General features: G+C 41.7%; 2 protein-coding genes across 2 annotated transcripts; both read left to right on the top strand.

The window, feature by feature from the left end:
- Positions 1-810: 810 nt before the first annotated feature.
- On the top strand, positions 811-7,259 carry LOC146480545 (procathepsin L-like). The gene is made up of 6 exons (XM_085109735.1): positions 811-1,071; positions 3,206-3,431; positions 3,858-4,023; positions 4,807-4,913; positions 5,609-5,741; positions 6,766-7,259. Exons 1-6 carry the CDS (start codon positions 901-903, stop codon positions 6,953-6,955), a joined length of 993 nt encoding a protein of 330 aa, XP_084965861.1. The 5' UTR covers positions 811-900; the 3' UTR covers positions 6,956-7,259.
- A 1,659-nt stretch (positions 7,260-8,918) lies between these two features.
- On the top strand, positions 8,919-13,939 carry LOC146480544 (digestive cysteine proteinase 1-like). The gene is made up of 6 exons (XM_085109734.1): positions 8,919-9,245; positions 10,565-10,790; positions 11,612-11,786; positions 12,506-12,609; positions 12,771-12,903; positions 13,613-13,939. The coding sequence occupies exons 1-6, from the start codon at positions 9,069-9,071 to the stop codon at positions 13,800-13,802; spliced, it is 1,005 nt and encodes a 334-aa protein (XP_084965860.1). The 5' UTR covers positions 8,919-9,068; the 3' UTR covers positions 13,803-13,939.
- Positions 13,940-14,714: the final 775 nt, after the last annotated feature.

The raw sequence follows: 14,714 nt of genomic DNA, 5'->3' as shown, positions 1-14,714 counted from the left end.
TCATGAATTTTTCACAAGCGTTGTTTTATGAAAATTATTTGACATCGGATTTCCATACAAACACTCTTATTTCAAGCCTGTTTGCCTACTCGTCAAAATGGCGTCGAAAGCCTTGATAAGGCCTATCAGACTCAATTTGCGCTAAGGTCTTTGTCTAACTCATGCAAATTAGTGACTCTGAACTCTATTTTACTCTTGAAATCGAATATTTAATTTTAGTTTCCCTTGACAATGGCGCCAAGAAGTCGCCTAAATAAGATTGACTGTGTAAAAGAAAAGTCATTTTTAGTAGACAAGTTTCGCAGGTTCTGCTATCCCGTTCTCAGTCCATTACCTCAGATTAATCCAATTCGTAAAATGGGTTTTTAACACGGAAGACAATTGAAAAAACGAGCTTTACTGCAGTCCTTCTGAAAAGATCTTGACAGAGAAAAAAATTAATTTCTAAGAAAGTTGAACTAGCTAGTAAATAGATTGTTCATTCTTGATCGACTATAGACGGAAACCCCGATGTTCTGGGATGTTCTGGGATAATTTTGATTCATGTTTTAACACGTCCGATCTCTATAAGTGGTACCCCTATGTTTCTTTATGTGGAAATTACACTGAGAAAAACAACCTCTAGCTCTGCAGATACAAGACATGATCATCCGATCTGCCTTCATAGTCACGCGATTTTAAATAAAAACAATGGTTTCTCATTCCTGTCAACACTTCCTCTGCTGAATCATGATTGTTTGCAATCCTTGACGTCCGAAAATGAAAACATCATGTTCTATTCCATCACGCGCAGGTCATGTGACTACTGCGTTGATAAATTGCCCATATTCCCAGTTTAAGCCTTAGTGTTGAATCTGCGCTGTGCCGGAGTAGAACAACTCAAATTTGTCCCTCGCCAGAATGAAAGGTTTTCTCGCTTTTGTGCTGTGCGTTGTTGCTACAAGTGGCGATGTTCTGAAGTTTGGAGAATACGAAGAGCAGTGGCTGGCGTGGAAATCTTTCCACGATAAGAAATACGAAACACAAACACAGGAAGACGCGCGCTATGCGATTTGGAGGGACAACTTGAGGGTGAGTGTTGTATTGCAGCAGATGCGAAAGCTTTTACTGTCGATGATCATTTTATTTGTTTGCGCACGTATTTAATAACAATGTGCATCGATGCAAACTCGGGTCACGTCAATGGATGCTCTGTTTGTTTTAAAATACCTCCAGCGCTGCAAAAAATGTAACAGAAACAAGTCTCCGTTGCTTTTGATAAGCGAAAGCTTGTAAGTGAAAATCGTTTTTCGGTTTCTGTAAGTAAACAGAATGGTTTCAGCAAGTGTGTGAAACAGTCAACGTAACTCCTCAAAATCTGCATCAAAGCATGTCTTAACCCCTGCCGGCTTATAACGTAAAGCGATTCTATCATGTGATCACATGGATTCACTGCCTGCTATGGCTTGTGCCAGGCGGACATACTGCAAATTGATAATCTTTTTTCGGTTTCTGCAAGTAAACAGCGTGCTTAAGCAAGTGTGTGAAGCAGTCAACATCTGCATCAAAGCATTTCTCTTGACCCAAACGTAAAGCGATTCTATGATGTAATGGTTTCACGCCGGTGATGGTTCGTACCAGGCGCTTGTAGCTGTAAAGCGAAGAAACGCGCACTTTGTAAATGGCTTCAATTTTAGAAATCTTTTCATTGTCCTTTCGATCTCAAGAGGCGTTTTTTAAACTAGAAAGGGAGGATTTTATTTTAAATAGATATCTCGCTGAAATCTGAGGTTTGTGAGAAGGCCATTAGTTTAATCAGTTTAATAGACTATAGAAAGTACATTTTCGTTAGATTTGAAAATCCCCTAAACCAATTTATGTCAATTTTATCCCAAATGAAAGTGCACAATGTCACGGTCAATCCCCTTGAAAAATAGTGATAAAGAAACCACTCTAGTAAATATAAGAAAGTACTGTTCGGCAGTGAAAATAGCCGGCTCTGAGCCGGTTTTACTGGAGGGAATGCCGATGCGTTCACATATGCGCATGCCAAGAATTTCCGGTTAATAGACTGATTTGTTTTTCTGTAAATGACAGCAACAACAACTTTATTACAACAAATGAGTTATACTGAAGGGCAAAAATTGTGTTCGATTGGTTACGTCGGGAGTATTGACCATTTAACTCCCTCCTAGCGGATCACAGCCACTCCAAGCTCTAGCTACGCGACGAGTGTCTATTTGACCTTTCTAATATATATGCGCTAGCGAAAGTGATCTGTATGTATGTAATGTAGTAGCCTGCATAGCTGGCGGTTTTGTTCGCACGGGGTCAAACGTTTTGAAGTAGAAAACGGTTTCAGGTAAGGCGAAATTTACATCGGCCTCGAATCGACCCAAGAATCACACAAGACAGAAATAGAGAAGAAAAGCGTTCAGGCGGGCAATTTAATTCAAACCATTTGAAATCTTACTTTTCAAGCACAAACTTCCTTTTGTCACCATACCCCAATGACCAGTTATCGTGTCACTCAAATTACGTGATGCTGACGCACACGTCACATTGGCGCATGTTTTTGAAGCAGTGTAGTCTGGGATATGGTATAGAAATCAGAGAGTTTTGGTCTAGAATAGGCTATCTCTAAGAAAAGTCAAGTCCGGAACAGGTTCCCGGGAATAAAAAGTAAGACTCGAGTCTGAAATAGGGTAGAGTGTTTGGTTTTTAACCTGCAATAAGGTGGCAAAACATGACTGTACTGGTGGTCTGATATACTATTTAAGTGTTTGAGAGCCCCAGCCGGACACTCCCACCCAAAAATCTACTAACTATACCTCGGGTGGGGTGGGGGGGGGGGCTAAAGCTGCCTTTACTTTACAGTAAGTTCAAACCAAATCTTTGCAACTGAAAGATGATAACAAATTTATTTTCTTTTTATTTCATTTTTCGTTGCTGGGGAGCTAGAAAACGAAAACTGAAGACCAAGAACCGAAGACCTGTGACTTGATTACTTTTAAGCCTAACGCACTGCAAGGAAATGAACCCGGCTTACACGCTTTGGTAAAGCGCCTAGTTAAAATGTTAAACGAAGGCAAGACCCTCGCTCAAGCGAGCTGGGATGGCAATAGTTCCCCTGGTCCAACATACCCAGCCGATCTTCTCACTGTTCGGGAGAGAAAACTTCTGGGTGCAAAATTAAAATAATAATACTGTTTGTCCTTTTTTCCAGAAAATTCAACAGCACAACGCTGAAGGGCATTCGTACACCCTGGCTATGAACCAGTTTGGCGACCTGACTGTTGATGAATACCGCTTCTTCTTCTTGGGACTTCGTGGACATTACTCAAATGAGACAAAGCGTGGAGGCTCGACCTTCCTTCCTCCCAGTGGAGTAACCTTACCTCCAACTGTTGATTGGAGAACCAAGGGATATGTTACACCGATTAAGAACCAAGGTATGTTGTCCTTTAGGTCTTCCTATCAGGCAATGTGACGCCCAGGAGTCGCTAAGGCCAAAATAGAAAGAAAAACATAAACGTTCGTTTCGAAAAATATCGAAACACAAAACAAGTCTATAAACGTCCTGCAAGGAAGCTCTCATATGAATGATAGCACTTTAAGAGGCTGGTTTCATCCACAGAATGAAATGTAAAGAACCATGTATTATTGCAAAGTTTTCATTGAAAGCTAGCCAGACAGCTAGAGATACCAAATTACTGAATGATTTACGTCATGTCAGAAAAAGAACTGATTGTTGGTCTATGTAGTGTTTAAAAATATTTATACAAAGAGAGCCACCTTCTCTACCCTAATTTTGTACAATGTGTCCGAAACCTCCTTTTTATCGAGTTTTAATTACATCTGTTTGCTTTTTTTCTCAGGCCAATGTGGCTCATGCTGGGCGTTTAGTGCAACAGGATCACTGGAAGGACAGCACTTTAAGAAAACAGGAAAACTCGTCTCACTCAGCGAGCAGAACCTCGTGGATTGTTCTACAAAGTTCGGCGATCATGGCTGCCAAGGAGGACTCATGGATAATGCTTTCAAGTAAACTAAAAAGCAAACGCGTTACTTTGAAAGTAATTTAATGTAACCATGACGTAACTGGACCAGACGCTTCATCTCAGTTTTTCGAACCAGCAAAAACCTTTTAACAAACGGCAGCATAGGACAGTACTGCTCGGTACCAGTATGAAATGCGCTTTACATCTCCCCCCCCCCTCCCCTTCCCCCCGCAAAAAAAAAAATCTTTCACCCCTAGCTTGGTAAGGCCGTTGTAAGGATTGAATCTATGGATTAAATTATCTACATATTCAACCAAAGACTCAGAAGTTAGAGGGGGTATTTACGTGATACCGGAAAGGTCCTCATTCCTGCACGACATGTGAACATTTTCATACCACAACTTTGTAAGTCTTTGGTTCCTGGTCTTGGTCCACCGAACGCTCTTCTCCCACACTTGCATCTAAAAGTGACGGGGATCTGCAATATCCCCAATAAATTATTATTTCAATTCTCTTAAGAAGGTATTTTCTTTCAAAAAAAGACATTCTTGCCAGAATCTCACCAGGTACCAAAAGAATACGGCGCAAAATTAAAGCGCCTAACTTATTATAATCGCAAGTTTAAACTACAAAAATTAATTTCCCTTTCAGGTCAAACTGCAAGCACTCCTCTTGTTTTTATTTTTTGCTTCTTTCTACCTAAAGGTCCCACGTACTAACCTTTCTCTGGACAAAATACGACTCATTGTAAACATCATATTTATTATCTTCACCTTTAACATCATCTGATAATCTTTTTGTTGTTGTTTTTGTTTTGGTTTTTCAGGTACATCAAAGCCAACGATGGTATTGACACCGAAGCCAGCTACCCTTACAAAGCAAGAAATGGACGCTGCCATTTTAAGGCCGCTGACGTCGGTGCCACTGATACTGGTGAGTGAAATGCATCGGTGCTTTTACGGATAGTTCCGGTGATAGCCGAGCTGCCGAGGATCGTTCGAGGCGAAACAGGCAACGCCGAGTGAAACGAATTTTCGGAGAAGATCGTTGTTCGTCCGTAGTCCGTTTTAGTAACCTCGGTAAGCAATTATTTTAGGATTTCTCCAATGTGAAGAAGACGCGGTAAATAATTAAAAAAAAAAAACATGTACCGACGGCTCTTAAACCGCCACCGCGAATTTGATTATTTTACAAAATTTATATATACCTAACCCTGTGTCCTCTGTTCCCATGTATGATATACATTGAAAAGCGATAGATCGGTGTATATGGATGCGTTTGTTTGGGAAAATCCGAATCCGGATTTTTGATCCGAGATCACTCGGATCATGGTGTATCAAAGGAACCGACGAAGCCACTCTGGGTAAGGATTCGTCGGTTCCTTTGATGTACCATGATCCGAGTGATCTGGGATCAAAAATCCGGATTCGGATTTTCCCAAAGAAACGCAAGTCTTATCAACATTTTGAAGAACGATGTATCTTTAACGGATATAGGATTAAAGAGATGGGGATTAAAGCTCAGTGCCTTTTATCCCGTCGCCCGAATGATACAACCTTGTGCAAAGTCAAATTTAGAGTGAAATGTTGTTAATATTACACGTGGCTGTTTGTTTTGGCGTCTGTTAGGTTACGTGGACATCTCAAAAGGTAGTGAGTCTGCTCTTCAGTCAGCAGTAGCCACAGTCGGCCCAATCTCTGTCGCCATTGATGCAAGCCACGGATCATTCCAGTTTTATCACAGGGGAGTCTACAATGAGCCGTAAGTATCTAATCTCCGGCCTTCGTTATGGCAACCCTTATCGGTACTGTCCATGCTCATTACCATAAGCATTAAACCATAAGCATTAATGTTAGTTTCTATCCTCCTCGATTTTAGACCACATCATCAGCACTTTGTCATGCCAGAGGTTCAGTTAAATAAGAGTTGAGACAGTTTTCGTAAAGTGCGTTACTTTAGGACATTTTCAGATTCAGACCAGCGTAACCCCCTGCCCTCCCCCCCTAATCAATGTTGCACTATTTTTGGTCTACCAGCATCAACATTGAAAGAGGCAGGGAGGGGGAGAGGGGAGAAGATGGCGTGATATATAGAGAAGAGAAAATGTTTCTTATTTCCGCGAGAGTTTTTCAGTTTTTTTTTTAACTGCTCGTGGCATCTCAGCTCTTTCCCTTCCTTAAAATATAAGACAACTTTCTTACATCGAAGAGACCCCGATCGCTGTTTTTGAGTGATTTCCTGAAGACTACGGAAACGTTTGTATTAGACTCATCCAATCGAAGAAATCTTCCATCTTAATGGGTCCTTCAGCCTCTGATTAATTCGTTCTCCGCCAAATATGTTGAGCGCTCGCTTGGCTTAAACGTAGAGGTACCAAGACTCTGAGTTTCAGTTACATTTTATTGATTTCTTTACTTGACTTGATAAACTGCTTTCTACTATTGCATCACTCAAAGAGCCCCAGCTATACTCTACAAGCGACTCGACTCACAACTCAACAAAGAAAACCCAAAGAAACCTACACAACCACACATCCAAACAACAGATGTCCAATGAAAAACTGGGAAAGGACAACAAACTAAGGACTGAAATTTTCACGGTGGTCCAAGCCAAGGTCAGCAAAAATGGCCAAGCATATCTTTTTCGCGAGCTATAGTTAAAAGACCAAAATGATCGATCAACTAGACAATACACTTGCTTATAAACTACAACCTAGACCTTGAATCATAAGATCAACATGACTACAAAAACAACTCAGATAGTAATCATTGTGGTTTCGTTTCAGTGCCTGCAGCAGGACTTTGCTTGATCATGGCGTTCTCGCAGTTGGATATGGAACCTATCAAGGCAAGGACTACTGGTTGGTCAAGAACTCCTGGGGGACCCGCTGGGGAATGGAAGGCTACATCATGATGTCACGAAACAAGAACAATCAGTGTGGAATTGCTACAAGCGCCAGCTATCCACTTGTTTAATTTGGTTTTAACTTTGAAACGAACTGTTTGATTTAAGCATGGTCCAGTTCTTAATTTTAATTTTAATTTTAATTTTTAAGGACCGTATAACGGGCATTCCTTTTTATTCGTATGGGCGAGAATTTTAACAAAGCGGGAATTATCAATGAAGCTCTGCTCACTTTCAGTTTTGTGATATTTTTCGCGGCGTTATAGTGTTTTCGTTTGTAATTTAGAAGCTTTTGTTTGTAGATGTATTATAGGTAACTTTCTTGAGAAAGAGAAATCATTAATAAAATAAACAAACATCTGGTCATCATTTGAATTTTGTTGTCGTTCTTATTTTACTAGCCCCCACTAGCGACCACTGGCAATAAAATCATCATGGGAATGCTAGCCGGGCCCCTAGGTACCGGACCTCGGAGGTTTGCCGCGCGATCGTGCAGTTACATGGTAAGGAAGAGGGGTGCTTACCATTTACATGGAAAACCCGAAATTCCAGTCGGAAAATCAAATGGTACGCATCATTTCATTTGGAGTACTTCTGAAATTATGGGCTTCTGGTCAAAGTGATGTATTTTTATTACTCCTTTTGGGATTTACAGCTCATGTTCATACATTTTGCATGTCATCCATCTTCTGTTAAGACAAGCTAAATCATTTCGTATTTTTGCCGAAAATTTCCATCCGGGTGGTTTGCATAAATGGTAAGCACCCAAGTTGTTTCGGTTACTGAAGGCCCTTCCCACTACACACAAAAAAAGTGTAAGATAGTGCCTCTACCATTAAAAACGTAAATACCGTTAACTTTTGCTGAATATAAACCCTTGACTTAGATTCCTTTAAAGGACTTTTCAGGCGTTTATTCTTGGCAGAGTTTGTTTCCGAGGAGAGGGAAAGGGGAAAAAGAAACAGTTTAAAAAATGCTAGCCTAACCTTTTTTTCCACGGACTCTCAAGTTAAAACCACCACAGAAGGGTAAAATTGAAGTCGTGCACATGGGCCACAAGGCAGCCAACACGGTCGGTTTCCAGTCAATTTGCCTTGTAAAAACGTGGAGTCAGTTTAACACTCTCACTACTCTCCGGGGGTGGGGGCAGTACTAACGAATATCGGTGGTGACGGGGAAGTGCGAAGCCCTTTTGGGGGTGTGGGGTCAGTTTAAAGGTTTGCGTCTGGGAACTATTTTATGTTCATGTTACTGATTGACATTTTTGTGTGAAAAAAATTTAACCAGTGTCTATTTTAAGCTGGGGATCGGAGAAGAATGCATTTTTCTTGGTTGCGTTTTGTTCATGACGCGAGTCTAATAATGCTGCGCGGGCGGAAACTAGCTAGCCTGCGCGCAGACCATGATCTCCTTTCCCTGATTTTAAGGGGGAAAACGGCCGAAAATTACTCCAGCATCTGATTGACTTGACTGGCACTGTGGGGGGCTGGAATCGTTTTTCATGATGGCGTGATTAATATTTACGCGGTTATCGAGAAAAAGAGCGCAGTTGCTAGTTGTAGGTTAGAGTCTCGCTTGATCGCTAGTTTACTGTTGGTTTTGAGATTCTTGCGTGGTCACGAAACCTTCAGGGTCAGTTATTTAAACAGACTCTAACTAAGGCTCCGTCTTAATAGACAATCATTTGGCCTCCACATCTGTCAGTATAAGTGGTTTATTTAATAAATAGTTTTCTAGTCTGGGATGCAAGCCTTATTCAGGTTACCGTCGGCAGTAGACAATGTTTAGATGTAATTGTTGGCAAAATTACCCTGGTCCCAGAGGTTTTTCTTGATTTTTCCGCGCGTGAAAGAGCCACAAAGCGGCGAACACGAGCGCGGGGAAAAATCAAGAAAAACCTCTGGGACCAGGGTATGGCAAAATTGAAAATGGCTTAGAACAACTAAACTGTCTTTTAATAACTGACCCTCAATGTTTATCTTTTAGAGTCATATTCCTCATGGGAACGCCTGCATCTCGTGACTCTTCTAATCACATGACAAAACAAATCTTGCAGCCAGCCATTCACTTGTGTGATTTGAACGCGTGTAGCTGCTGTTGTTCCTAATTTTTAGCGAATTCGTCTCCAGGGGTGGTCATATCACTGGTCTCGTGCAATTTTGTTTGTTACAAAATCGAGCCAAAATGAAATGTTTCCTCGCTTTGCTGCTGTTGTGCGTTAATTCAGTGGCGAAGGAGATTGATCTGACCTTTGAGGAATACAAGCAGCACTGGCAGGAATGGAAGTCATTTTATGGCAAGAGTTACGAGTCTGAGGCTGAGAATACTGCGCGCTTTTCAGTGTGGAGAGAGAATTTGAAGGTAACCAGCAATTTACCAAGTTGTCTTTTCGAAATTAGGGAACTTGTCCGGGGAACGTACGCTCCAGAATGAAAGAGTATGGCAAAAACCAGTGTCTTTGTGTGACCAACGTGACGCCTGGTTATCTGCGCAATTTGACGCGATTTTCGCTTCAAACTGTGCACACACACAGGAATCCGTTTACGCAGATCTAATAAAGCTGTCACGCTGGTAACACTCCCCGGGGTGGGTATTGCCCACAAATTTGGGTGGGTGTTTGTGGCGCGCTTCTTGAAACCCTTACCCTATTTCAGACCAACATATGCGACTGATTTTCCTTACCCTGGTTCAGACCAGGCTCTTAAATAGATTCCCTATTTCATACCTTACCATGCAAATCCTCAAACATCATGTTTACCCGCTACAAATACACAAAATGCTAAATTGGTGGGAAGAGAACGACAGAAATCAAAGCGACAAACACTTGAGTAGGAGTTGTGAAGGCCCAATTCCAGACCAGCCTTACACTATATCAGACCAAAATGGCTCAAAGATCGATCATTTCCTTTGGCGCCTTACATACCTATAGTAAGGTTCATCCTCCACCCCGCCCCCTCCCCTTCGCCCCCTCATGGTTAGCAGTCCTATTGCGTTTGGCGACCACTACCTTACCTCGAGTCACTTCGAGCATTTCCTTTTTGGCCTCACAGTATCGATATCGGGCTTCGTTTCCGCGATCTGAGGCACTTACTGAAAGAAGATAAAATTGCAACTAACGTACTCTACTAGAGTAAGTGGTCATACTAAGATATTAGACAGATCCATAGAAATAACGGAAAGAACACTTAGGGGGTAGCAGTTTTGCAGGCGAAGGGGAAGGGAGGTTGGTCCTTATTGTTGGAATTGCATGGTTGCCTAATCACCGAACTTTGTTAATAAAAGAGTGTCCAGAGTGTCATTCCTGGAATGCCTGCAACTCCAGTATAAACTCTAAGAGAGCTTTCAAAACGGACAATTCTTCTATATCCGCGATGTGGCCAACGGATGGCTTTCCACATTCGATGCAGAACTAAACTCAACCTAAGAACTATACTCCAACACGTTCTAGGTGCATGAATAATACATTTACTACAAGAGTTAATCGATCGGCTTGTTAGTTGGTAACAATTAGAGCGTAGTATCAGTACCTTTATGATAACCAACATCAACGTCTTTTGTCTAAAAAGATTATCATCTCAAGTAAAACTTCAACGCACGAAACTGGTATTTCTTCGCCTTTTAGTTTCTTCTTTTTTTTCTCCACATGTCTGATGGCTTCGTTTGTTTTTCTTTTTTCTTAGTTTATTCAGCAGCACAACTCCGATGGACATTCATACACCCTGGCTATGAATCATTTCGGTGACCTGACAGTTGATGAATACCGTTTTGATGTCATTGGACTTCGTTCTTCCCCCTTCATTGAAACAGAGCGTGAAGGTTCAACCTTCCTTCCTCCTAATGTCGCAAATCTTCCCCCGTCCGTTGACTGGAGAACCAAAGGATATGTTACACCGGTTAAGAATCAGGGTACGTCTTATTATTCTTAGTTGTTAACCGGTTTTCTTTTTTTCTTCCTACAAGAGTCACCTCTTTTCATACCACTTTAGTCCAGTTTTTGTTAAGTAAATTACCGGCACAAACTTCAACCCCTTCGAAGAGCAATGGAATGTAACTCAATTACAGCATTACAGCATCTTTATTGCTCTGACTGAAAATTTGTTATCCAGGCAAATTGGCACTGTCAAATGCGGGTCTTAAGTACCTAAGTCATCTTTCACACTTCCCCATCACCATCGTAATCACCATTCGTCAAAAAAAAAAATGGGTTGTTATATCCTCCAGTTCAAAATTATCACCAAAAAGTGTTTTTGTCGACCTGACCGTTAAGTGCCTGACGGTGCGATAACATTTTCCGTTCAAATTGCCACTATATTATTTAGGAGTGCTCAACGGAGCTGATACATAAAATATACGTTCCGCAAACTACATGATGCTGGCCGAGACTTTTGGGCACAAACAAGATACATGCTGGGAATTCAGTTTACTTACATAATCGGCCAAGTCCAGTACCCAAGAGACGCCCCCGGGGGAAAAGGTTAGTACTAAGTATCAACTGATGCACTGCTTCTCTTGGACAACTCCAAACAAATCGATCCAAGACTAGATATTCTCCGAAGGCGCAAAAATTGCACAGCGCAATCAACTGTTCGCTCGTACCGATTTTGAGACCTCTGGAACTTCTATATGCTTTAGATCTGCGAGGAAGCGTGGAGACTAGTGAAGAATTTAGCCATCATCTATAGGAATGAATCTTCTTCATTTTGGTCTAATTTTGCTCATTTTTTCAGGTCTGTTGGGCCGGTCTTGGGCGTTTAGTGTGACAGGATCAGTGGAAGGACAGCACTTCAAGATAACAGGAAAACTCGTCTCCCTCAGCGAACAGAATCTTGTCGACTGTTCGGGATGTTATAGAGATGATCAGAATCAGTTCCTACACGAGGCATTCGCGGATTGTGCTTTCAAGTAGTTTAAAGAATCGGTTCTTATTAATGGGAGACCATCGCAGTTATACGCGCAACTGACCAGTTGCGGAAAGAAAGTTATGTTGAAAGAAAAATATTGCTGCTGTGTCATAACTGCTTTCTTTACAGCACAATTCCTTCAGTTAAGTTGCGTATTTATCACTGGGAAGGGCTCCCATTTATTAATTCTTTCATCTACAGTTTTAATATGTGACATTTCTATATATTTCACTTCCATTAAGAATCTTTTTATTTGCAACAAAGCAGCTTGTTAGGCCGGAAACTTTCTCCGTCTTGATCGCCATTTTGAAAGTGGAATAAACGACGCCAAAATGCAAGCCTTGAAGTCAGTTTTTGTTTATTGTTTTGATTTATCATTTAAAGTGGTTTTCAATTGAATGCCGAAAGTAATTCGCGTTTGATTTTGTTTTGGCTTACTACGTACGTACGCGTTCACTGATAGTTTGACAAACTTCGCGTCATCTTCTTACTCATAGAGAAGTAAACCCAAATCCAAACGTGACCGGCTTAATTGCTCGCGCGCATTTTCCCTCCCTTTACGCCCTTTGCTTACAATTCTAATTGGTTGAGTGTACTTTTTGCCTGTTGTGATTGGACAGAGTAATTACTTTGGTTTTGTTCTTACCACTCTCAGTTGAACTGAAGTTGCTCCATAAGGGTGGTTATCGCGGCTCACTAACAAAGTAATTTGCTCCACAGGTACATCATTAGAAACGGTGGGATTGACACTGAGGCTGGTTATCCGTACCCTTGCAATAAATCTTGCTGTTTTGAGAGGGATACAGTAGGCGCCACTCTTACTGGTAAATAATCACACTTGGAAGGGTGTTAACACTTGGGTGTATAACATTATCTTGGACCAACCACAAAACCCTCCCCTGAAAGATTAAAAGGTCCCCTAACCTTTTTTCGTTCCAATCTGACTGTCTGGGATATTTTTCAGTATCATTTGTTTTCCTGTTAGGCTACGTGGACATCCAACCAGGAAGTGAATATGCTTTGCAGTATGCTGTAGCCACAGTCGGACCAATATCTGTCGCCATTGATGCTGGCCACCCATCATTCCAGCTCTATCACAGCGGAGTCTATAATGAACCGTAAGTCGTCATCCTTTCCAACGGCGACTTGCATCGTCGCCATTATCATTTCCACCACTCACTACCATCACCCTCGCCACAGTCGTTAGGGACCTTTCAAATTTGACTACGAGTACGAGATTGAGTACGAGTACGACTTTTCAAATCTAGTTTTCTCGGTTTAGATAACCGCTTGTCACACCATTGTTGTTTCTAGGGTCTCCTTATCTGCTGGTAAACAACGGGAAGGAGGGAGAGTTCTAGGGATGTGACTGATTTTGAAATTTGAAAGTCGTACCCCTACTCAATCTCGTACTCGTACACTGATCTGAAGGTTCCTATTATCTGCACTACTCCTCACTACGATCACCCTCGCCACCATCGTCATCTCCACCACCCGCTATCATTACCGTCGCCATCATCATCACCATCAACATCTCCTGACCACCCACTACCACCGCCCTCGCCACCATCATTACCTCCAATACCAAATACCATCATCCTCGCCATCACTTCCTAGACGACAAGCAACACCAGCACGGACCATCGCCATCATAATCATCGTCATCATCATTATCATCATCATTGTTATCGTCGTTGTCGTTGTCTTCACAATAAAATCACCATCATCGTCGTTATATAATTCCATGACAGATTGTAATCTTGTTATTACTAGTACTAATATCATTATTTATCTTATGAAATTAATTTATGTCCTTTCTCACCGTAGAGACTGTAGCAATGTGACACTTGACCACGCTGTTCTTATTGTTGGATACGGTACCTATCAAGGCCAGGACTACTGGCTGGTCAAAAACTCGTGGGGGATAAACTGGGGAATAGAAGGCTACATCATGATGTCAAGAAACAAGAACAATCAGTGTGGAATTGCTACAAGCGCCAGCTACCCACTTGCTTAATCTGTACTCTCTTGAGAACAAAGCGTCAAGATGCTAAACGGAACTTTTATCTGGAATATTGCAATGTGTTGTCCTAGAAGTAAGATAAAGATATGAATAAAGTAGAACTGTTAAGTGATAAAATGATCCTTTTGGTATGCTTGGGGTTAACAGTTCATTCAGTGTCAGGTGTAGTTAAAACTACTACAGGAATCCTTGTTGCATGGTGAAAGGGGGGAAACCGCAAAGCGCAGACTAGCCTGCTTAAAAGGTCGTTTCCTTTCCAATCTAACGAGAAGCCTCAGGGCCCAGTTGTTCAAAGCCCGATTAATCCTGGGTTAACGTGAACTTTGATTCGAGTTTAACTGCTGATAAATAGAGTTTTGCCAAAGATTTTTGTCCCTCGGTTTTGACGAACACTTTACCATTAGTTTAAAATTGGCTTTTAAGAACATTTTTAGCGAGCGAGCTGAAAACCTCGGTTAACTTTTCATCGCGGATTAACGTTAATCGGCTTTCGAACAACTGGGACCAGATAGAAGGATTCCCCCCTCTCCACCCCCACGCTTTAGGAAAGGAAACGACTGCTCCGTAGGGTAAACGCCTGGTTGCCAAGTGGGATACAGGAAGAAGAGAAAAATCCGCGAGCCGTGCACGGTTAGCAAATTTTCTCTTCGCGTAATACTCCACTTGTGAGTCTTGTTCGTCACCCTCCTCAGCCTCCAAATACTTCTTGAATTTGTCGTTTACCCTTTTTCCATGGCAAAACAAAACAATCCTGGAGAGAACTGAAGAGAGAGACTGATGAAGAAAAATTTAGCCATGGGATATAGAGACATCATGCATGAGGGATGGCCAAGGGACTGTCACCGTTTTTCTGAGTGTTGCAATTTGTGTTGATGTTTCCTCCGATTTCCAAACACCGAGAAGTAG

Source organism: Pavona decussata, unplaced genomic scaffold, assembly GCF_977016875.1.
Source record: "Pavona decussata unplaced genomic scaffold, jaPavDecu1.1 SCAFFOLD_53, whole genome shotgun sequence".
Classification (NCBI taxonomy): domain Eukaryota; kingdom Metazoa; phylum Cnidaria; class Anthozoa; order Scleractinia; family Agariciidae; genus Pavona; species Pavona decussata.
The sequence above is the reverse complement of the archived record's forward strand: the minus strand, read 5'-3'. Positions and strand labels throughout refer to the sequence as shown.